The following is a 23678-nucleotide window of genomic DNA, read 5'->3' on the forward strand; positions in this document are numbered from 1 at the left end:
GATTTTATACCTTCGCCCTGCGATGGCTGGCGACCTGTCCAGGGTGTCAACCCCCCCTCACCCGCAGGCTGCTGGGGCTCCAGCTCCCTGCAACCCTTCATCGATTAAGCGGTTCAGATAATGAATGAAGGATTTTATACCTGCAGTGTGAGTAGCAGGTCTGATGTCACCAAAAACCGTAACACTGTAACATCCATGGTTCTGAAACACACGTCCTTCTGATCAAACTTCATTCATATTTTATTATTTATTCTGTTTTTCTCTCCTGCTGTTGTGGATGCAGCCGCTCCGTTTTAAAGCCTTTTCACTGGATTTACCTAAATATTCTGCTTCAAACAGAAAAGAGAAATGTGAGCAGAGTTAAGTCGTTTCACCGACACGCGCTGCAGGAAAAGTCCAACCTAGCGGTGAACCACTAGTTACGTAGAAACGTTTCCGTCATCGACCTTCCTGCACGCAGCCCCGCCTCCTCCCGACTCGCGGCGTCTGCAGAGGGGAGCGGCGGACCGCCAGGTTTGTTTTTCCTCTCGCTTCATTCATTTGGCTCAGAGAGGAGCTGCAGAGACTCTGCTGCTGCTGCTGGCGGCCAGTTAGAAGAAAGACCTCGTTTCTCCTCTTCCTCCATTCCTCTTCCTCCTTCCTGCTGTCGCTGCTTGAAGAACGGAACTTTTATCTTCCTGTCCTTAATCTCTTTTTTTATTTTTTACTCTCCTCGTTTGGTTTCTTTTCACTTCTCCTCCTCGTTTCCTCTGTCATCCCTCTTCCTCATCCTCAGTTCCTCGCCACAGCCTTTCATCTCCTTGTTTTTCACCTTTTTCTCACCCCCCCACCTCCTCCCCTCTCTTCTTCCTCCTCTGCTGGTTTCCCTGCGTCACACGGAGGAGGAAGAGGAGCTGAATAAAGGCAGATTTTCTGACAGCGGCGCAGCTCTGCATCATTTCTGCCTGTTTGCAGCTCAGCGACAGCCTCTATCATCTACCCACGAGCACGACGACTGTCACGCCGATGCGCCAAAAGCCCCGCCGGCCAATCAGATTGCAGCGTTAGAGCAGGGAGGCAGCGTTCAGCTTCAGTGACTCACAACTCCTCCATGAAAGATTGAACAGAAACTTGAAATACGTTTGTCTGTTAGTAAATTTTGATTTATCTTTTTTCTCCCCCCTCCCTTTCACCGCTTCATGTCTCCATTGAATGTTTTGTTTCCTTCTTTGCTTCAACACCCCCCCCCCCCCCCCCCCCCCCACGCTTGCTTCTCGGGGCAGCGCTGAGCTTTTGTCACCGCTGACACGCCGCTCATTGATCAGCTGGTCATCAGTTCTGCTGATGTTTTCCTTCGCTGCTTTTTCTGACATCTTTTTGGTGTGTGAGCCCGACTTTTCGTTCTGCCCCTCCCCTCCCCCCCCTCGCTTTGCCTTTTGTCATTCTCTGCTTCTCAGGTCTCATCTGGACTAATTACGTGAGGAGTGGGTACTCGGATCACTCTGGTTTCGGACTTCTAATTCCATTTTCAGACCTCGAAGGTGTGAGATTTTGTCTATGACTCTATCAGCTAGAGGTCACTAAATTGGGGAGCAACTGGGGGGGTGACAGTTGTCCAAAAAGGTTGACACCCCCCCCACCCCCCCATCCATCACTCTCTTGTAGCAGCTGTCACCTCTAACATGTGAATCCATCTTCTACCACAACTAACAACCAAACAGTATCTGTGTCCCAGTTTCACAGCAGCTTCAGGCAGAAATGCTGAATAATGAGATTTTTTTAAATAAATAAAACCGTAAATATGAGCTGCTGGAACGAAGAAGATGTAGAGATGTTTTCAAGATCTCCGCAGCAACGTCGACTTCTGCACAAACCTGGGAATGACCCACTGATTTAACCCGGGTGCGTTGAAGCAGGAAGCCTCTAAAACCTTCAGACTAACTGTTGCCATGGCGATCGATACCTAAAGATCCTTTAAAACCTGCAGAATGATGAAGAGTAAAGTTTTCTCAGCTGAGAGCATCGACTCTTCCGATCACCTGATGAAACTGAAGGAACGATCACAGATCTGCAGCCAGTAGAACACAAACCTGCGTTTAATCGTGTTTGCAGGGTTCTGATGCTCTGAATGCAGAACCAGAAACGTGTGGAAATAATACGTAAATAATTTAACCAAACGTCTCCGTCGTATGCATGAGGAGAGTCGCCACGACCAGTCTCAGGACGTCAGGATGCAAGTCAGTTGTTTTCTACAGCCCTTAATGCAGTTAGGGGTTGCAGGGAAGCTGGACCTGGGCAGGTCACCGGTCCATCACCGGTCCAGCACAGAGACAAACCACCACTCACTCACTGCTAGAGACGCTTTAGAGCAGGGGTGCCCAAAATCAGCCCGCCAGCACTTTGCTTTTGCCTCACTAGTGGTTGTTTATATCAATACCCCACAGAGCTGATGAAAAGACAGTAACAAGTGTCATGAACCTCGATAGGTCCAGACTCAGAGGGTCTGACTCACCTCGACGACATCCTCACCTTGTCAGTGAGCCAGGTGCAACCCATCATGGAGAGACTGGAGATGTCCACAGACCAACTTCATGTGTCTCACTAAGTATCGGCACCTTGCCTTGTTCCACACACTGTTTCTTCTTGCTGACATGTTGCAGTTTAGCAGCTGTAATTATTGTTTCTTGCCCCTTGAACTGTGGCTTTATTGTTCTTTTGCCACATTGATTTTTTTATGTAACATTTTATTTGCCCAAAAAGCAAAAACACACCGTATTAGCTATTGAACAATAACTAAAATAACTTCATACATTTACTTGTGCTTCATCCTGAAAGCTGAAGTGTTTGGCCCACGGCTCACTGGATCACTTTCAGTTTGGCCCTTCGAGGCCAAAAGTTTGGGCACCCCTGCTTTAGAGTAACCAATGAACACAACATGCGTGTCTTCTGGCCGGTACGCGGAGAGAACCGGCACATAGACGGGGAGAGCATGCAGACTCCTTCAGGAGGACTCCATCAGGATGCGTCTGGTCTGTCTGTCCCGTTCCAGATGGGAGGAGGGAGCAGAAATAGTCTAACCCGCTGAGCTTCTTGCATCCAGACTGCTTTGCATGAATAAAACAATGAAGCTGTGATTTTATATCCACAGCCTCGATTTACAGGCTTTAAGTGCACTTTGTCTGCTCTCCGCGTCAGCGCCGTCTCCGTTCATTATTTACATCCTGCTCATCATCCAACCCACTCAGCGGGATCTCAGACGTTTAGTTGGAATTTGGGGCAAGTTGAGTTTAAAGTGAATGTTTTAAAATTGATCTACATTCAGTGGAAACTTGAGGAGAATCCGCAGCATCTTTTAGACGTGTCTGGATTTAAACAGATTCAGGTCCGAAGGCACGTCGTCGCCATGGAGAATCTGCTCTGGTTTCCAGCTCGAAGCGCGTGTTCTGTGAGTTATATCAGAAGCAAAGTTTGTTTTTTCACATAAAAGAATGTAATTTCCCCCGTAGAGCCTCTTGTTGCAACAGATAAAGTATTTTCCCTTATTTACATCATTTCAGCCACTAACGGAGCGAGTTGGACGAAATATCTTCAGGCTTTTATCGTCTGTTTCAACTGAACATTTTATGGTTTTTATAGAAACCCAAACAGTGAAACTTCAGCTGGAATATTACAGAGTTCATCTTAAATACGTCGTTGTTTGAATAATAAATGGAGAAATAACTTAGAATAGAATAAATATTTAGCTGCAGGATGAAACACTGACTGATGTAATCCTGAAATCAGGAGCACTGTCTCCGTTTCTGCAGCAGATTTAACTAAATAGGACAGTTTTATCTGGACTGAAGGTCATGTCTTCATCTGGTCTTCATTGTTCTCAGCAGCAGAGTTCATTAAACTGGAAGATTATTTTAACTAAAACCTTAAATATTCTTCACAACAGACCCGATCAGAAAACGTCACGGCCGCAGATCCGGAAACAAAACCGAGCTTTCGGGTTTTACAGGTTTTAAAAACGTTTCACCACCTTCAGAAAATGTCTCTTCAGATTGTTTTCTGTTGGAATTAAAACCAAACGGAGCTGAACTCACGTTTATTTACCTGAACAGGAGAACAGAGATTCTGGCTGAAAGATGTCGAGGAAAACGTTGGAGAAATCTGCAGCTTCTAAGTAAATACAGTCAGAGCTTTTATTGTGAAGGAGTGACGAACTGGAAGCGGAGGATAAAAACAAAGGCAAGATTGTATCAACATAAATAGAACCAGAACACAATCTGCTGTTCTGGCTGCTGGTTTGTCGGCTACTATATAAACCCGCACCGTTTTGGGCCGCATCGGAGGCGACTGGTGCTGGATCCATCCCAGCCTCGTTTCTCCCAACATGGCGGCCAACAAATGGCAGAGCGCTGAAGAGTTGCTGCTTTTTTTGTTTTCCTCACTTTAACAGAAACGTGACAAAGTCGGGTTCATTACTGACACTGAGACGGTGAAATGGTGATATATGTGGAATTTATAGGGTTTAATGAAAGTAGAAAAACATGTTTTCAGTTTCAGGAAGGAGAAAGTAGAATTTCTGGCTCCGTTTGGGGAAATCCTGGGAAGAATCAGAACGACTTGATTATCAGTGTCACATTTTCACATGGATGGGAAATGTGGCGCCACGGTAAGCTAGAACTACGTCGGCAGCTCCATAGAAGCGCACTGACCCTCGGTCTGAGCCGTAGAGTATTAAAGCTAAGAAACGTAGCTGTACCTGTACGTTACAGAGAATTTTACGTTACTGGGAGATTTACGTCAGATGTTCTGGAATCAGAGTTGTATTAGAGCAACTCGAGTCTGGAAACTATTTAAATGAGCTGAAACGTCTCAGAGCAACATCCCTTCTTACATCCCGTCTCTTCTCTGAGCGCTCTTCTGACAGCAAAAGTCAGTCTGATATCAACTCAGCTCATCTCTTCCTCTGTGATTTTCTCTTTGCAGTGATGCATGATCAGAGCAGCCAATGTGTTGATATCCAGTTTCTAGCGTGTGACTCGGCCCTGGAAAGCAAAACGCCGCATTTAGCTGTAAAGTTACACGCAGTTTTGGTTTATAAGTAAACATTTTTTGTCGTACAACTGCCTGACAAAATAAAAGCAGAAAAACACAGAAATAAAAGTATATTTTTTGTGTGAATATCCTCTGTGTTCACTGTTTTCCTAAAGGATGCAACTCTCGCAGCATGTGCAGAGTGAACCAGCCAGTGTCAATCAGATTTTCAGCATTCAGACTGTTTAACTGTGTTTTCTCTGCCGTCGAGCTTGAGTTCAGTCCAAAATGTGAAACTGGGACGCAAATAATGTTTTCCTCGTCAACAACATGTCTATCAAGTTTATCATAAAAGTTAAAAGAAACCTGTACTGTGACCAGTAACCTGGACCAAAACATGGAGAGTGAAACCTTAAACAGCGAACTGACCTGATGCTGGAGGGAATAAAATTAGAGTTTATAGTCGATGCACATATATATATGGAATGTATTTGTAGGCTCAGACGTAGCATATAAGCTAATGCAGAAGTAGAAAAATACCGTTAAAGTTTAACCTGAGCCACTTTACAGATATATTGTATATTATATGATCATTTAGTTTTGTTTTAAAGAGAAACATGTAAAAAAGAAAAAGTGTCATCTATGTTTTATATAATCAAGCTTTTTTTGTATTTTTATACTTGAAGAGGATTCATAAGCATGTAACACATTTATCCTGTAAATTATTATTTTTCTGCGTTAAAGATTTTTTTTATTTTTCCTGCAAACCATGAAACGAACCATGATCACACTTTGTTGTAGAGACCAGGAGGCGCTCGTGACCGACCGGACGGTAAAATGGTGCCACAGCATTTCTGAAAAGCACATGAAAACAATCACCTCACTGACGGGACGCCTCATTCGTAGCTGTTTTACTCTATTATAACCAACGGTGTGCGTACACTGCTCAGATTATACAGTTTAAACTGTTTATCGATGGTTTCTTGATGAATGTGTGATTGTTTAAAATGTTTGTGGATGTTAAATCATGTATATAAACCCAAATCATATATTACAAAATGGATTTTATGTGAAATTTTTATAGGAGAAAAAAAAAAAAAAAAAAAAGACATGGCATGCAAACTGTATACATTCCTGGAAATCTGCACGCTGGCTCAACAGAGGTCTCATTTTCCTGTCAATAATTCTGTGTATACCTGTGAGTGGATGATAGAGTAAACAAAAAGTGTACAGTAACATAGATTTTTGTATTCTGTTCCAACTTCTGTGTGAATAAAGAAAAAACAGCTGTAACATTTATGGAGAGATCTCTGAACGATGTTGTAAATCAACTAAATCGGCGTTCCTTCAGTCTGAAAGTGCTGCTTGCTGTGTGGGATAAGTGTTGTTCGTGATAACTACTCCAGCGTCAGTATACTGTAAACTAAACGGAGCAAAACACGGCACAACTTTGTGTTGGAGGAGGAGAAGTTGCTGCTTCGTGTCAGAAAAATCAACCCGACCGCAGAGGTCGCTGCTTTTGTACATTCCTGTTGTGTTTTTGTGACAATAAAGGTGAACCTCTTATACATCAGCGCAGTCGGCGTCTCATTCGTTTACATTTTTTCATGTCTGATTCTTCTCACGCTGATGTTGAAGTGTGTAATTTTAGATAGATGATGTCCTCCTGATCCAGCGAGACCTGAGGATGAAGGTAAACCATCATCATCATCATCATATTCTGAGCTGCTGGTGGCGGTGGGCGACAGTCATGAGTAAAAACTCTGTTTTAACAGGAAGGAAACCTCCAGGAGAAGCAGGAAGGATGGAATCTACCTGGACCGGTTGGATGTGGAGAGGACAGGAAAGAAGGAGCAAGTCAGGAACTCCTGCAGAGAAACACGAGTTAATGTCGACAGATGTCTCCACATGGAGGGGGGAGGGTCTCGCTGCATCGTGGGACATCCACCAGCAGTCGAAGCTGAGAGTACATTTGCTTATTGACCTCATGTTTGCACAGGAAAGCAACTCCATTGTTAGCATAATTGTTTCCGTACCTGCATCTCCAGTTAGCGGAGATTCCACCTGTAAGCGAAGCGAACACGACAGCTGTTAGTGTTTAGTTCGTTTTGAGATCACAGCGGCGGCATCGCAGACGCTCTCAGGCTCAAACTGCATCCTCTGGTGGGTCAAAGTGAAGGTAAAACTTGAAGTTTTCTCCTTGTCCACTAGTGGCTCCAGAAGGGAGTCGATCCTCACTGAGCCTCATGTTAAAAAGAGAAAAGAACATGTTTACAGCCTGCTACAAAGATATTTCAGGTTTAATAGGTCAGGTTTACCTTTTTAGTCAGCTAAGGTCTTAGCTTCAGCTCGCCTATCCTCCCATCAGTTGGTTAGCTCAGTTAGCTCTTAGCTTTAGCTCGTCTATTCTCCATCAGTTGGTTAGCTCAGTTAGCTCTTAGCTTCAGCTCGCCTATCCTTCATTAGTTGGTTAGCTCAGTTAGCTCTTAGCTTTAGCTCGTCTATTCTCCCATCAGTTGGTTAGCTCAGTTAGCTCTTAGCTTTAGCTCGTCTATTCTCCATCAGTTGGTTAGCTCAGTTAGCTCTTAGCTTCAGCTCGCCTATCCTTCATTAGTTGGTTAGCTCAGTTAGCTCTTAGCTTTAGCTCGTCTATTCTCCATCAGTTGGTTAGCTCAGTTAGCTCTTAGCTTCAGCTCGCCTACCCTCCATCAGTTGGTTAACTCAGTTAACTCTTAGCTTTAGCTCGTCGATCCTCCATCAGTTGGTTATATCAGTTAGCTCTTAGCTTCAGCTCGCCTATCCTCCATCAGTTGGTTAGCTCAGTTAGCTCTTAGCTTTAGCTCGTCTATCCCCCATCAGTTGGTTAGCTCAGTTAGCTCTTAGCTTCAGCTCACCTATCCTCCATCAGTTGGTTAGCTCAGTTAACTCTTAGCTTTAGCTCGTCTATACTCCATCAGTTGGTTAGCTCAGTTAACTCTTAGCTTCAGCTTGCCTATCCTCCATCATTTGGTTAGCTCAGTTAGCTCTTAGCTTCAGTTTGCCTATCCTCCATCAGTTGGTTAGCTCAGTTAGCTCTTAGCTTTAGCTCGCCTATCCTCCATCATTTGGTTAGCTCAGTTAGTTCTTAGCTTTAGCTCGTCTATCTTCCATTAGTTGGTTAGCTCAGTTAGCTCTTAGCTTTAGCTCGCCTATCCTCCATCATTTGGTTAGCTCAGTTAAGTCTTAGCTTTAGCTCGCCTATCCTCCATCAGTTGGTTAGCTCAGTTAACTCTTAGCTTTAGCTCGTCTATCTTCCATCAGTTAGTTAGCTCAGTTAGCTCTTAGCTTCAGTTTGCCTATCCTCCATCAGTTGGTTAGCTCAGTTAGCTCTTAGCTTCAGTTTGCCTATCCTCCATCAGTTGGTTAGCTCAGTTAGTTCTTAGCTTTAGCTCGTCTATCTTCCATTAGTTGGTTAGCTCAGTTAGCTCTTAGCTTTAGCTCGTCTATCCTCCATCAGGTGGATAGCTCAGTTAGGTCTTAGCTTCAGCTCGCCTATCCTCCGTCAGTTGGTTAGCTCAGTTAGCTCTTTGCTACAGGCAGGTGGAGTTTGATGGATGTCAATCCTCCACCTCTACGCTCACAGTCCCCCTCTCAGCTCCATCTCTGTCGATGTTTGTATTTTCCTAGAGAGACGACATACGTAGCACTGCCAAGATGACGCCAGTAGGAATCGCCCATAGAGCTTCAATTCAGCTGTTCAGAAACCTACGGGTGACGTCACGTCTTTATTTATATGCAGTCTGTGGTAAGAACAGACTTTAAAACTTTTCCCCATCGTTGACGGTGGAACCTTACAAACTGTTTGCAACCGTGCCCCCTACTGGTTACTCGCCTACATTCGCTAATGGCGCTTTAAAGACATGTAAAGTGAATTATAGATTCTCAAATTACATTTTCGGCCAAGGTTTATGACGGCATAACTAAAGGGATGGTTAAGGATCCCCTAAGTCAACTCTAACTGTAAAATTTATAACAAAAATATTTGATTTTTCCAGCTACAATCTTGGATTAAATTGTTTTAATTGTATAAACAAAGTGATTACATGTCTGTACAGCTACTGTGATTATCTGAGTTGAAGCAGCCAGCATGCGACACGATGAATGTCTGAGTGCATGAATGAGCATGCACTGAAACCTGAAACACATTCTGGTTTGTTTCTGTCACAGGAGGCTTCCGGAGTTTGTTCCAACAAGTCTGATCATCTTTTAGTTTGTCAGAGTGTTAAAGTCCTGCAGCAGGGATTCCTCCTCATTCAGAGGTTTCCTATGAAGCTATATCTGGAGCTCTAAACATCTCTGATCAGGATTCAGCCTGACAGGAACATGGATGTTTGTGCAAAGTATTGTAAATTCAGATTTAAGTGAAGGATTTACTGAGAAAATTCATCAGCTTTATATCTGTAACCTGGAGTTTGGAGCCGTGATACCTGCGAGCAGCGTCGCCGGATCACCTGGAGGCTGGTTTATCACATCTTCAAGCAGAGGTGAGGAGTCTATAAAGTCATTTAATCCAGATTATAATGTTTCAATAAACACATTATCAGGTTATTTATTATGTTTCTGTCATATAGGAAGTCATTTGGTACAAATCAAACCTTTTGATTTACATGAGAGCAGCTGTCTGAGGAGTAAACACACACACACACACACACTGCAGCAGCTTCAGACTGTTGTTGGTGTGTGTTCACAGATAAATACCACAAATTAACGCCTCTGAGCTGAGCGCTTGTGCTGGTTAAAGCCGAGCTGCGACGACGGGGTCAAGTCATGTTTATGCAGATCAGATGGAGGTTTAATGACTCATCGGGAGGAAGATGAAGGTGCAGCCGTTGCCGCTGACCTCCATTAAAGCCTGATGTGTTGTGTAAACATTACGCAGCTCTGGGTAATGGTTTGAACTGAGTCAGAAACTGGTTCCATTTAAAATGTCAAATTTAATTACGTCTAACTGAGCTGCTGCCGTGAGGTGGGATTCTTCCCTTCGGCCGTATCCACGGAGATATTACGCAACACAGAGACAAAGCTGAACCAAGTCGGAGCATCCTTAAGCTTCCAGGGGAGAGAAGTCGCATCAGCTGGAGGATTTCTGGGTTCATCCTACTCCGAGTCGAAGCAACTGCTGGAAACAGAGAGAGGATGCAGATGCTTCGCTCTGCAGACGAGCTCGCTGCTTCTTTACCTCTGCAGTAAAGGTTTGCTGTGGCGCTCTGCTGCAGACCTGATGAAGTGCATGATGAGCCCCACGCCCTCCCCCTTCCACACACACACACAGTTGACAAATTTGTCAAATGTGTCAGATTTTCACATAACATTAATATTAGACAAACACAACCTGAGTAAATACAGAATGCAGATTTTAAATGATTTATTTGTAAAAGGGAAATGTAAACTAAAAAGCTATAAGTGGCGATGAGTCTTTCACGTTGCTGTGGGGGAGTTTTGTCTTTATCTCCCACACAGGACTTCTTTAACCCGGCCACATTGGAGGCTTTACCAGCCTGAACTCGTCCCAATTCAGCATTTTATCAGGATCCACCTCTGGACTCTGACTCGGCCTCCAGAACCGTCAGTCGTTCAGAGGCGGACTAGCTGCCGTGTCTTGGGTCGTCGTCCTGTTGCAGAACCCAAGTCCGCTTGAGCTGACGAACTGATGGCCGAACGATGTTCTGGTAGACAGTGGAATTCATGGTTCCATCAATCCCAGTAAGTGGTCCAGGTCCTGGAGCAACAGAGCAGCCCCAGACCATCACACTGCCGCCACCATGCTGGATGTTCTGTTTTATCTTTCCAGCAGACACCTGCCACGAAGTTCAACGTTTGTCTGAAGAATATCTTTCCAGAAGCCTCCAGATGTTTCTTTGCAGATCCATCGGTTCATTTTCTACCACTAATCGGGGTGGTGGGCAGCAGCCTCAGCATCGAACTGTGGCCCAGGGAGTCCTGATGCCAGGTGTACATATGGACACTCTTATGTTGGAACATGGTGTTCGTTATGGACAATCCATGACGAGCACAGAAGTCCAATAACAAAACACCATTTGGGTTCAGGAGGGGGGGACCATGCCTCCCAATCACTCCCCTCCAGGTCTCACTGTCATTGCCCACGTGAGCATTGAAGTCCCCCAGCAGAACTATGGAGTCCCCAGAAGGAGCACCCTCCAGCACTCCCTCCAAGGACCCCAGAAAGGGTGGGTACTCTGAACTGCTGTTCGGTGCATAAGCACAGACAACAGTCAGGACCCGTCCCCCCACCCGGAGGCGGAGGGAAACTACCCTTTCATCCACCGGGGTAAACCCCAACGTGCAGGCACCAAGCTGGGGGCTGATGAGAATGCCCACACCTGCTCGGCGCCTCCCACCATGAGCAACTCCAGAGTGGAAGAAGGTCCAGCCCCTCTCGAGGGTTCTGGTTCCAGAGCCCAAGCCATGCGTCGAGGTGAGTCCAACTATATCTAGCCGGAACCGCTCAACCTCGTGCACAAGCTCAGGCTCCTTCCCCACCAGAGAGGTGACGTTCCACGTCCCTAGAGCCAGCTTCTGCAGCCGGGGATCGGACCGCCAGGGTCCCCGCCTCTTGCTGCCGCCCAGCTCACATTGCACCCGACCCCTACGGCTCCTCCCACAGATGGTGAGCCCACGGGAGGCGGGGCCCATGTAACCCTTTCGGGCTGAGCCCGACCGGGCCCCATGGGCGAAGGCCCGGCCACCAGACGCTCGCTCTCGTACCCCGCCTCCCGGTCCCGGTGACCCACGTCGGGCAAGGGAACATTTATGCCAATAGTTGCCATCATAGAGACTCGGTCCCTCCCCTAGACACCTGTTTGTCAGGGGTGACCCTACCAGGGACATAAACCCCCGACAACATAGCTGCTAGGATCTTCGGGACACACAAACCCCTCCACCACGATAAGGTGACGGCTCAGGGAGGAGGTTCTTTACACATGTGAAATTTTTCACATGAAGGTTTGATGAGATTTTTAATCAATAAATAGAAACTTCTTTCTGAATAAACTCAGGTTGTTTGTCTGATCCTGAAATTTATGTGAAATCTGAAACATTTAAGTTGCTGCAGGGGACAGATCCAGGACCGGCGTTGCTGATCTATGTACCTGTTCTACGGCTACGCCTGAGGTAAAGCTGCATGATGATAAACGATTTCTGCATTAACATGATAAAACTGAACCAATACCTTTGTCCAACTAACCAGGAGCGTCTGCTGAGGAGGAAAAGAGAAGGAAGTTCAACAAGTCCAACATATCAGCCCTGAGACTGAAGCCAAACTGGGACCTGGTTCCACAGCGAGGGGTCGGGGAACTGAAGGTTCTGCCTCCCGTTTTACCTTTAGATCCTTCCGGAACCAGCAGTAAACCTGCAGCCTGAAGCTCTGCTGGAGGAACCTGTTTGAGATGCGAGTTAAAGGACAGAACCTGGTCCAGATGATCTCCCAGGTCCTTGGCAGGAAGGCGAAGTAGTCGCATCCGCAGGAACGAAGCGGCTCAGATCCAAGGATTCAGAATGGTGGCAGGAAGTCCATTAATCTATAAACACACTTTAACAATATTGTGAAATTCAGGCAGTTCCTGCCATGCAGGGAGCCGGTGTGCCGCCAGCAGCATATTCAGACTAAAAGACTTAAAATAACTGGGTGGTAAAAGTCTGTTAGATGTTACTGACAGAAAGGAGCTCCGGTCCTCTGATGGCGCTTCAACACAGGCCTCAGATGAAACAGCTGGTGCTCCCGTCTGACCTCTTCCACCCCAAAGCCCCCAGCGGCGGGGGCTCCGGGACTAAACATCCGGTTTCATCAGGTCAGTGATGTCACTATAGACGTGTGGTCTTTACAGAAAGTCCAGAATCTCAGCTGAAAGCTCATAAAAACCATTTCTGTCGCCAGCAAACGCAGCGAAGACAATAAATAAACAAGTAAACAAAGTCCAAAACAAAGAGTAACGTCTGCTGACAACACGTTGCACACATTTCCTCTCATTTTAAACATTCACCAAACCTTTAAAATAAAGCTGAATTTATGCTTCATGTTTGGAAAAATCCTCCGAATTTCTGTTGGAGCTTCGCTGTAAAACTTCCATCCACCGGATTCAACTCAATTCAATTCAACTTTATTTATATAGCGTCAAATCACGGCAATGCCATCTCAAGACGCTTTACAGACAGAGGGGAAAACATAATGAAGGCCAATTCATAACAGCCTATATAAGGAAACCAACAGATTGAGTTGAGTCCAACTCAATCTCCCATCCTGAGCAAGCAGGATCAAACTGTAGTTAGTAAAATGACTGTTTCCCATGAAAACCTGCATGAAATGTTTTATAATCCCAGATTAATCGATTGTTTTTGTCTTAATCCAGCAGAAAATGTTCGATTAGTTCAGTCAACTCCCGCTTTTATGTTTTATTCGCTTAATGATGTTTTATAGTCCAGGATGTTTGCAGTTTTCTCTAGAAATGAAGAAAATCACACATTTGTTGTGATGTCAGACTTTAGACAGAAGCTGCTTGTTGAAAACAAACGCGGCTCCTTCGGGCTGCAGAATCATCTCAGCATCGTTCAGTCGGCCCTCACGCCGATCGACACTAATCAGTGTTAAAGTGCTGCTTCGTCTTCAGCGCGACGAGCCGAAGGCCGCGAGCATCTCCAACCGAGTCAGAGAAACGGAGTAATTACGCGAGCTTGACCTTCATCCTCCTCCTCATCACTGCTGCCACAATCAGTCTACGTTCAGATGAAATAAACTCTCCAGAAAGGTAGATGTTTCATTTTCATCAGTAATATCATCACATCTATAACTATAATAATGTCAGTAAATGAACTTAAAAGGAGAAAAACATGAACGTTTCCTGTGAGGACAAAGAGCGTAAAGTTTTAAACATTTGAACTTTTTATAAACACACAACCTGGTGGTGAGGGGGTGTGAATGTGTTGGTGTGTAAAGGAGGAGGGAATGCAACGTGTCTCTGGGTGGGGGCGTCTCCTAGGGGTGTGGGGGCGGTGGGCCCTTGGTCTGTCTCTCCTTCTCCCGCCCCTCCTCTTCTTTGCCCCCCCCCCACTTTTGCATGTGGTTCGTTGGTGCCTTCTGGGGCCGGTGGCGGCTCCTTTATTGGGGTTGCTGAGGGCCCTGGTTGTTGGGGCAGCTGCCCTTGGCCTGTCCTGGCCTTCGGGGGCCCCGGGAATGGGGGACGTGCCTTGTGCTGCAGGTGGCTCATCTTCTTGAGGGAGGCGCGCTTCCCTCGGGACCTAAATCCCCGGACCCCCCTCCTTCCCTTCTTCCACCACACAGGCAGGGCGTTGGGAGGTGGACACGTTGATCTGGATGGTGAGAGAGGCCATCAAGGTGGTCTCCATCGCTGCACCCAGCATCGGTTCACCTCCCAGTTTTAATTACACTTAGTCAACATAACACAAAAAACACACACTGACAACACATGGACATATTTTGGGGGGCGGGCCATGCAGTGTGCGGTGGGCGGGGCTGCTTTGGTGGTCCCGCTCCCAACATGATGTGGTTACTTCTTCCCAATTTTAATTGCAAACAACACACACTTCACAATCATTCATAAGCTGGGAGGGAGGGGGTGACGATGGGGTCCTGCCACGCCCCTATTTCTGGGGCTGTGCCGGAGGAGTTTGGGCGGGGGAGGGGTGCTGTTCAGGGGGCCTGGGTCTGGGCTGGCCTGGCGGGGGTGGGACTGCTGCTGGCCCTGGGTGGTGCTGGATCGGCTGCATGTGTGGAGTGGTGGGGGGGCATTGACAGGGGTGGGGGGTAGTTGTGGGGCCCTGATCGGGGCCCTCCTATCCCCTGCTCCCCCGGGGGTATCTCACAGGGGAAGTGGTGACTGAATGTTAGGGTGGGGGGGGGATCAGGGTGAAAGAATTTAGGAAAGTGGCCGCTGGGATAGGAGGAAGGGGGGGTGTATGCAGATGGGTGGGGGTGTGTATGTGGGGTTATGTTGGTGGTACAGGGAAGTGATGGGGTGGGTGTACAATGAGGAGTGTGAATGTGGATAGAGGGGTGTAGGGAGGTATGTGTGTGTGTGTGTGTAGAGTGGGGTATGCGTGTATGGAAGAATGGGTGATTATAGAGGGAGCAGGGATGTGTGTGTGAGGGGGTGTGTGTGTATAAAGAACGGGGGTAGGAGAGTGTGAGTTTGAGCGTGTGTAAGAGAATGGGTGGATAGGGTGTGTTTAAGGAGGAAGTGTGGATGCGTGTGGGTGTGTGTGTGTGTGTGCACATGTGTGTGTGTGTGTGTGTGTGCGTGTGTGTGTGTGCGTGTGTGTGTGTGCACATGTGGGTGCGTGGAGGGTCTTGGTGCTCGGGGAGCGCTGCTGGCGCACTGGGGTGCGGCCTGGCTGCCGCTCGGTGGCGGTCTGGGGATCCCGGCCCTCCGTCGGTGTGGGCTGGGCCCTCTGCCTGCGGGGGTGGGGGGTTGCTTCTGGGCTCTTGAGGCCGTGGGGCCCGCGCTCTGTCTGCCCTGGGTGGCCGGTGCCCGGCGGGGCCGGTCCTCGCTGGTCCGGGCCTGCTGGGGCCTGTTCCCCCTGACTGCGGGGGACTCTGGCTGGGACCCCCCTCTGCCTCCTCCTGGGTGGGTGCATGGCTGGCTCCGGGGTGGGGCGGTTGGGGTCTGCGCCTGGGGGTGGCTGCCGATGGCCCGGGTCTCTTGCCTTTGTGTGGGAGGGGTCACACTGGCATGATCACCTTTTCCGGAACACGTTCCACTCTGCATGTTCTGCATGTGACACAGTCACCGAGTCGTCACGCAGTTTTATTCACTAACAGCAGCTGGTTTTCTCATTTCTGCTTGTTTCTCATTTATATTTAACTTTTTACATTCATAGTTTAGTTACTATGATCTAAAGTTGGCTTGTATGTGTATGTATGTGTGTTAATACTGGCGAGTGCGTATATGTTTGTACGTATGTATGTGTGTGTGTGCATAGAGGTGTGTGTGTATATGTATATGTGTACATATGTATATATATATATATATATTATGTGTGTATACGTGTGTGTATATGTATGTGTATTTATGCGTGTGTATGTGTGTGTATGTATACATCTGTAGGTTGTTTTCTTTCTTTTTGTTTTTGGGTTATTAGTTTTTTTTTCTCTCCCTTTATCTCTTTCACTTTTCTTATGAGGTGTTTTTTCTCCTTTCTCTTTCTGTCTTCCGTCTGTCCTCTCTGGTCCAGCAGTACAAACGCTACAATTCAAACAACAATACAAAATAAATATAGAAATAAAATAAAAATTCAGAAAGTCAAGGGGATCATTATATCTATAAAGCTTCCCTTGGCAGAGAAAATTTGCTCAGCAGAACATCCAGACCATCATTCTGCTGCCTAAATGCTGGACAAGACAAAAAAAAATATATATATAAACACACAACCTGCTGTAAATGTCATGTTTTTCCTCAGACTACAGATCCAGGAGATGCTTCCAGTTTTTCTGCTCTTCATCCTCCATCTTCCTCGTCAGGATGTGGCTTCTATGTGATTCCAGAAAAACCGCATCATGGATTTATTCCTGCAGCAGCAGGTCAGATTCGTGCCGTCAGCACGCTGATGTACGGTGAGAAATGATCCAGTTTCACCTGGTTGGTATAAAAGCAGCTCTGTGTTCATCCAAACAGGCTGGAAGATCATAAAATTCCTTTTTCTTGTGTTTATCTGATTTCTATCAAGACAATTTGACAAGATGGATGTTTTATTGTTAAAACAGGCAGAAAAACTGTTTTTGGTTGTTCTGGGCCTTGTGGTGTAAAAATCCACGAGGGAGATGAAGAAATGTAAAAAGTTCAGGAGACAGAAACTCAGATTAGTTTGAAAGCCGATGAGTAAAAGTTTATTTTAGATGAAGAAGAGACAACCTGTAGGGGAGCTCGGGCCAACTTCGGTTCATCAGCTGATCTAACAGCAGCGATAGTCGGACAACCTTGTCCACACGAAGCAGGTATCTCACAAAACCAAAACATTTTTCTCTGATTCTTCATGTCTTCCACACAAAAATGCAGATTTATTCATCAAAAATGATTCTTTAATAACCTCCGACCGAGGTGAAGATGTGTGAATACTCCGTCTGCATGTGGACGTGTATAACCGGGTTTTAGGTGCTGAAACGTTGCCATGACGTCACACGTGCGACCTTTGTTTCCAACAACATGGACGTCCTCAGAACTGTGTTGGCGTTATTTATTGTCCCGGCGCTTTGTGTGTTTTTTACACCAGTAGTGCTCCACGAAGGACGAGATGAAGGACAGTTGTTCCCTCCAACCAGATCACGTTAGAGGCGAGTTGTGTGTTTTGTGGAAGTGACGTCATGAGATGGAAAGTTATCTGATTGGTCAGGATAAGAGGCGATGTTTTTAACAATGCCGTTATGCTGTTATGTGTGGATGGATTTGTTTCTAAAAATAGAGGTGATGTGGACTCAGTTTTTTTTTTTTGGGTGATAGAAGCTGCTGAATCTTCTCTGATAAAAGCGTGTTCATCTCTAAAGAAATTTGGCCACCGATGGCCACCGTCCAGTTACAACTCTGTGTAACCGCTGTTCTCATCTCTACCTCTAGATGGCAGAAGTCCTCGCCGTCTCGTCCGATCGGAGCTACAGGTGTGTGGAATAATCCAACGTTTCCGACCGAACTCTATGCTAGGGCTGACTGATTAAATCGGATTTTAATCTCAGTACGATCTGGGTTTTTTTGTTTTTTTTAACTTATTCTTTATTCGCAATCTTTAGTGCAAACATCACAGTTGTACTAAAAACAAAACAAATCAAACAAATGCAATAGGCACAGTACAGTGTAGGCATTTTTCACAAAAATAAGCAGAAACTAAACTAAATCCGAAATATAGTTCTGAATTGTAGACCATCTGTCCATAAATATATCCATCTTCATTTGTAGTCTTGCTGTAATAAATTCCATATTATAAACTTCCTTCAGTTTGTTCTTCCATTGTATAATATTGGGAGGTTGAGGCTTGAGCCAGGAGACCGTAATCATTTTCTTAGCAAGTAAAAGTAATAGTCTTAACTGGATAACATTACAATTTGGTCTGAGAAAATTCCCAGTATTATGACATTTGGATCCAACGGGATTTTGACACCTATACAGTTTTGAATTTCACGTTGGATATCTTTCCAATAATTTGTCAATTTTGGACAATCCCAAAATACATGAGTATGGTCTCCCACATGGCCACAACCTCTCCAACACTGATTTGAAGTTTTACCAAATTTTGATGTGATGAGAGGAGTTCTAAAAAATCTAATTTTAGTTTTCCATTCAAACTCCCTTAGTACCGGACTATTTGTTATTTTATGTCCCTCTTTCAATGTCTGTTCCCAGTCTTCATCCTTGATAATAGTGTTCATTTCCAATTCCCACTTTCCTTTTATATCCAGTGTGTTCTCTACACTTTGCTCTTGTAATATTTTATAGGCATGAGATATATATCTACTAGTTGTTGTTTTTTTGATAACTGACATAAAAAAACATTCTATATTAGAAGGTGGAGTCTGAAAGGAAGTCAAATAGTTATGTTTCTGTAAGTAATGTCTTAATTGTAAATATTTATAGAAATCTTGGGTTGGGAGGTTGTATTTTTGTTGAACCATTTGGCCCAACAAAACGAGGCCTTTTTCAGCCCAAGTTTTAAACTCAGAAGAAGGAGGGAACTCCAGGTTATGATAAATTCTTATCAGCCTACAGATAGAGCTAGGGATATTTAGTATCTTTCTGATATTAGACCATATGGAGAGAGTGGTTCTGACCCATTCATTTGCAATTTTCTTTTTTGGCAGTACATCAAGATTTAAAAATGGAATTGTATCAAGAAAAATATCTTGACAATCAGCTTGTTCCATCCTATACCATATTGTATCCTCCTCTTGACAGATCCATGTTGTTATTGACCGAAGCTGAGCCGCAAAATAATAATTTTTCAAATTTGGAACATTTAATCCACCAAGTTCCTTTGGACACATAAGAGTTTTAAGTTTAATTCTTGGACGTTTATTCTGCCAAATAAATTTTGAAATCCATTTATTAAGTGTCTTAAATGTAGACATTGGAATTTTTATAGGCAGTGACTGAAACAGAAAAAGCAACCTTGGCAATACGTTCATTCTAATTGTTTCAATCCTCCCTACAAGTGACAGAGGTAAAACTTCCCATCTTATAAAGTCTTTTTTAAGTTCATCCATTAATTTACCATAATTAGCTTTGAATAAATGTGAAATGTTTGGAGTGATAATAATGCCCAAATATCTGAATCCTTGAGTGGACATTCGAAAATTAAACTGATTTTTAAAATTTGTAGGCCATTGGCCTTTTAACATCATTGCTTCTGATTTTGATTGATTTATTTGATAACCTGAAAATTTACCATAGTCTTCAAAAACTTTCATAAGTGAGGGTAAAGATCTGGCTGGGTCACTAATATATGTCAAGATATCATCAGCAAAGAGGGAAATCTTGTGTTCTTTCTTATTTCTATCTTCAATGCCTTTGATATCTTTATTCATCCTGATTAATGCAGCAAGCGGTTCAATATTAATTGCAAATAACAAGGGGCTGAGACAATCGCCCTGGCGGACACCTCTTTCCAAGTAAAAGAAATCCGAGCAGCACCCATTCACCCTGACCCGCGATTTAGGATTTGTATAAATTGTCTTTATCCACTCCACAAATTGTGGGTGAAAGCCCATAACTGACAGTGTTTTGTAGAGAAACTGCCAATTGACAGTATCAAATGCTTTCTGAGCATCAAAACTAATTAGCATTGAATTTTGACTATTATTTTTGGCCTGTGTCATGATATTTAAGGTCCTTCTCATATTATTGGCACTGTGTCGATTTGGAATAAACCCTGTTTGATCTGGGTGAATAAGTTTTTTAACATGGTTTTGTATCCTTTTTGCTAGGATATTAGTCAGCAGTTTTAAGTCATTGCATAGCAGACTAATCGGTCTATAGCCATCACAATGCGCAGCATCTTCTTTATGAATGACTGAAATTATGGCCTCAGACCATGAGACTGGCATGTTACTATTCTTAAGTGTATAATTAAAAACCCTGGTACGATCTGGGTTTTTAACGATGATAAAACTAAAAGGGTGTGATTATTTTTCTCTCTGCAGTTTCCTCTCCTGCTGTCTTCAGCTGCTAATCGAGCGTCTCTGGCGTTGCAGCGCTGTGCTGTAAACTCCTCCCACAGCCGCTTTGCTTTCATTCAGACACTGTTGCCAACTTGGAGACTTTCTCGCTAAATCTGGAGACTTTTTTTGTTAAAAGCGACAAATCTAGCAGCTTTTACTGGAGTTATTGGAGACTTTTCTGGTGTTTTGGCGACTGACTTGAAGGCACATATTGTTCTGCAGTTACTGTAAGGAAGGAGCAGCGGGAGCCTCTCCCGTCCTAAAGCACTCCCAGGCGGCCAGTCTCAGTCGGCTCCGGCTGCAGGTCCATGTAGAATAACTGCAGTAGGTTGTGGAAGTTCACCTAAACATAGTTTATACCATTGTCAGTGAGAACTGGCTGCATTATTTTCCTATACATAGTTCGGCGAGTTAAACACTGTAGGATCCCTCCGTTACGGGGCGTTACCATAGCAACGCGTTAATCAACTGGTTCAGATCAGCCGTCTTTTAACAGGTGAATGAGACAAACGTTGTTTGGCATAAAACGTACATCCAGGCCAACGTAAAATATTTCCTATATAAGCGGTAAAAGTGGATTAAACAACTCTGAACCGTCCATTAGACGGTTATAATGTATGACACGGAGTCTAGAACACCACGACGTGCAGCGTTGTTTATAAATACTGGATAATTGTGTTAATCAAGATCTGAATTTCAGTCAAAATAATTGTGATTATAATTTTTGTCATAATCGAGCAGCTCTACTCTACGCTGGACTCTGTGTGAAGAAGTCGTCCAGTTCTCCAGAATTCATTGTGATTTTCTGTCAGCAGGGTAACAGAGACGTTTCATGGTGATGCCTTCAGGTATGGGAGGAAAAACCAGGACTACCAGGCAGATATGCTTGTATTTATGACGACCGATCAAACGCTGTTTGCATATCCAGAACGTACTGCCAGCTGTCCACCATGGAGACTGCAGACACGGTGAGTCCAATCACGACTTAGTAAAAATATCCCAGACAAACAACCAACAACAGTATAAAACTCTTTATTTGCTGAAATGTAGAAGCAAAACAGAAATCCAGGATGTATTTCTGTATTAAAAATAATTTAATTATATTACAAATCTTCATGTTTAAGAGCGAGCAGAAGGAATTAATATTCTACTTGAACTGGTAAAAAGTCTTTTTAAGGAAACTATTAGAATGATTTATGAGTCAGTTTCTCTCTAACGCCTCTGAAGATCCTCTTTTCATGGCGGCTCGTATGTGCGCAGCTTTAATGAAGCTCTCATGTTTCCTCTCAGCCGAGCGACTCAGTCTTCCATGTAATTGTCTAGATTAGCTCCTGTGACATCCAGTGTCATTAGCCTCAAGCAGAGCAGATCATTCTCCATCTTTAACATTCAATTATTCAAATCAGGTCACACGGCCCGTTTGAGTCGTGTGAAGGACGTTCAGGAGGCGTCCAGCTGATGCTGTTTGTGCTGCAGGTGGGACGTTTACGCTCTTCCCGCCTCCATCAGCGTGCAGCAGCTAACGATGCTTGTGCTTGTTCACAGGGAGATGTCTGAGCAGACGTGAAGCTGTTGTCCTGGTTTCCACTTGTTGCTGCGGCGACCGCCGTCCGCCCGTCTGTACGGCTGATTCCTTAAATCTGAGGTAAAGACAGACACGCGTCAGAGAAACACCTCAACACCGTCTGCATGTTGAATATTCTGATAAACCAGCAGGTTCTGTTGAAGCTGTTGCTTATGTTGCAAATTATCCAGCTTTGCTGGCCTGAGTGGGTAGCCGTGGTTAGCTTGTGTGGCCTGAGTGGGTAGCCGTGGTTAGCTTGTGTGGCCTGAGTGGGTGGCCTGAGTGGGTAGCTTGTGTGGCCTGAGTGGGTAGCTTGTGTAGCCTGAGTGGTTAGCTTGTGTGGCCTGAGTGGGTAGCCGTGGTTAGCTTGTGTGGCCTGAGTGGGTGGCCTGAGTGGGTAGCTTGTGTAGCCTGAGTGGTTAGCTTGTGTGGCCTGAGTGGGTAGCCGTGGTTAGCCTAAGTGGATAGCCGTGGTTAGCCTGTGTGGCCTGAGTGGGTAGCTGTGGGTAGCGGTGGTTAGCTTGTGTGGCCTGAGTGGGTAGCGGTGGTTAGCTTGTGTGGCCTGACTGCTGATGGCAGAACTGTGTGAGGTTGATAACGTAGCAGTTATGTATACGCCTCCTGTCTGTAGGTGATTTTGTCTTTGGGACTAATTAGGCGTCCAAATTCATCCTGTCTCTTCTCTGAGCTCTCTCCAGCCAGCAAAAGTCTGATAGTGACTCGAGTTTCTAAGCTTAGAAAGTTGCAGTGTGGCGTTCAGAGAGCACATGTTGATTCCACTTCATCCAAGGCAAGCCGGTCTGTCACATGGATGCTCATCTGCTCACAAATACCATTTTTATTGGTACTATTGTACATGCTTGTATAACATATCACACAGTTTTTACAGTTAATGTGCTGCTCTGACATGCATGTAACATGCCATTGTGTCAGCTTGCTTTACAACCACACATCAGCATCTAGATGACACACCAGTAACTGAATGGATTCAACCAAGAAACACAGGAGGAAACATCAGCTGCATTTTAATAACCCCTAAACTTAGCTAAGAAGTTTATAAACTATAGAAGATCACAAAACACTTGTTTTTAGCATTTATGCGTATGTTTATTTCTATTAAATGGATTGAACAATGAATTTAAAGGGGACATGAGGGAGAAGGGTTGTTGTAGTGATGCTACATGGCTACCTTCCATACGCTGCATTACAAACACCAGTCATGACTTTTACTGGCTGGAGAGATCTCAGAGAAGAGACTGGACAAAGACAGATGCTGACTCATCCAGCATTAGGAGACACCATAATGACCAAAGTTCAGCAATGCAGCTTTATTTGTGTTACAGTTAGTTAGCACACTGATTCCTGCTGAGTCATTTTGCCCGTTCAGCTATTTATTACATGTATGTAATGAGCCAATCACATGTGAAAGACTCGGCGAGCTCCAAAATGTCATTGAGTGTCTTCTGACTCACTGGATCACCATGTTAACTTCAGATAAAAGTTGCTGGAACAGTTTTATATAAAGTGTCCTCCTTTCATGGAGTCCACCCCGGGCTTTTATCTAAAACAGATGGGCGTGGTCACCGTTTCCATCTAAACCTTCATGAATGAACCACTAGCTTCCCTGCTGAGTTTAAACATTTTATAACAAATGTTTATTTCGTTGTACAAAATGTATTAAATATCCAACTGTATAGGAACTATTATATGTTGGGCTCAGTGTAGTAGTTGTGTGTTTCGCTGCTGCACCTGTCAGAAGCTGACAGTTGATCAACACTTTGCTGTAGCGATGCCGGTAAGGAAGCGATATTACAGTGATTTAACTGGCTGAACTATGTGTGTGTACCCCTCTTCCTTCAGGACAGAGGTACAGGGTGCTCAGGTGCAAAAAGGCTCGGT

At 44.9% G+C, this 23678-nt stretch overlaps 1 protein-coding gene across 1 annotated transcript in view; it reads right to left on the reverse strand.

The window, feature by feature from the left end:
* Positions 1-21754: 21754 nt before the first annotated feature.
* Positions 21755-23678, reverse strand: part of fmnl1b (formin-like 1b) — a gene marked incomplete at both ends in the record, with an annotated part of 48101 nt that continues 46177 nt past the window's right edge. Inside the window, 1 exon segment of the mRNA XM_079261161.1 lies at positions 21755-21855. Within this exon segment, the coding sequence (XP_079117287.1) occupies positions 21755-21855 (101 nt within the window).

Source organism: Telmatherina bonti, assembly GCF_933228915.1.
Source record: "Telmatherina bonti genome assembly, chromosome: 21".
Classification (NCBI taxonomy): domain Eukaryota; kingdom Metazoa; phylum Chordata; class Actinopteri; order Atheriniformes; family Telmatherinidae; genus Telmatherina; species Telmatherina bonti.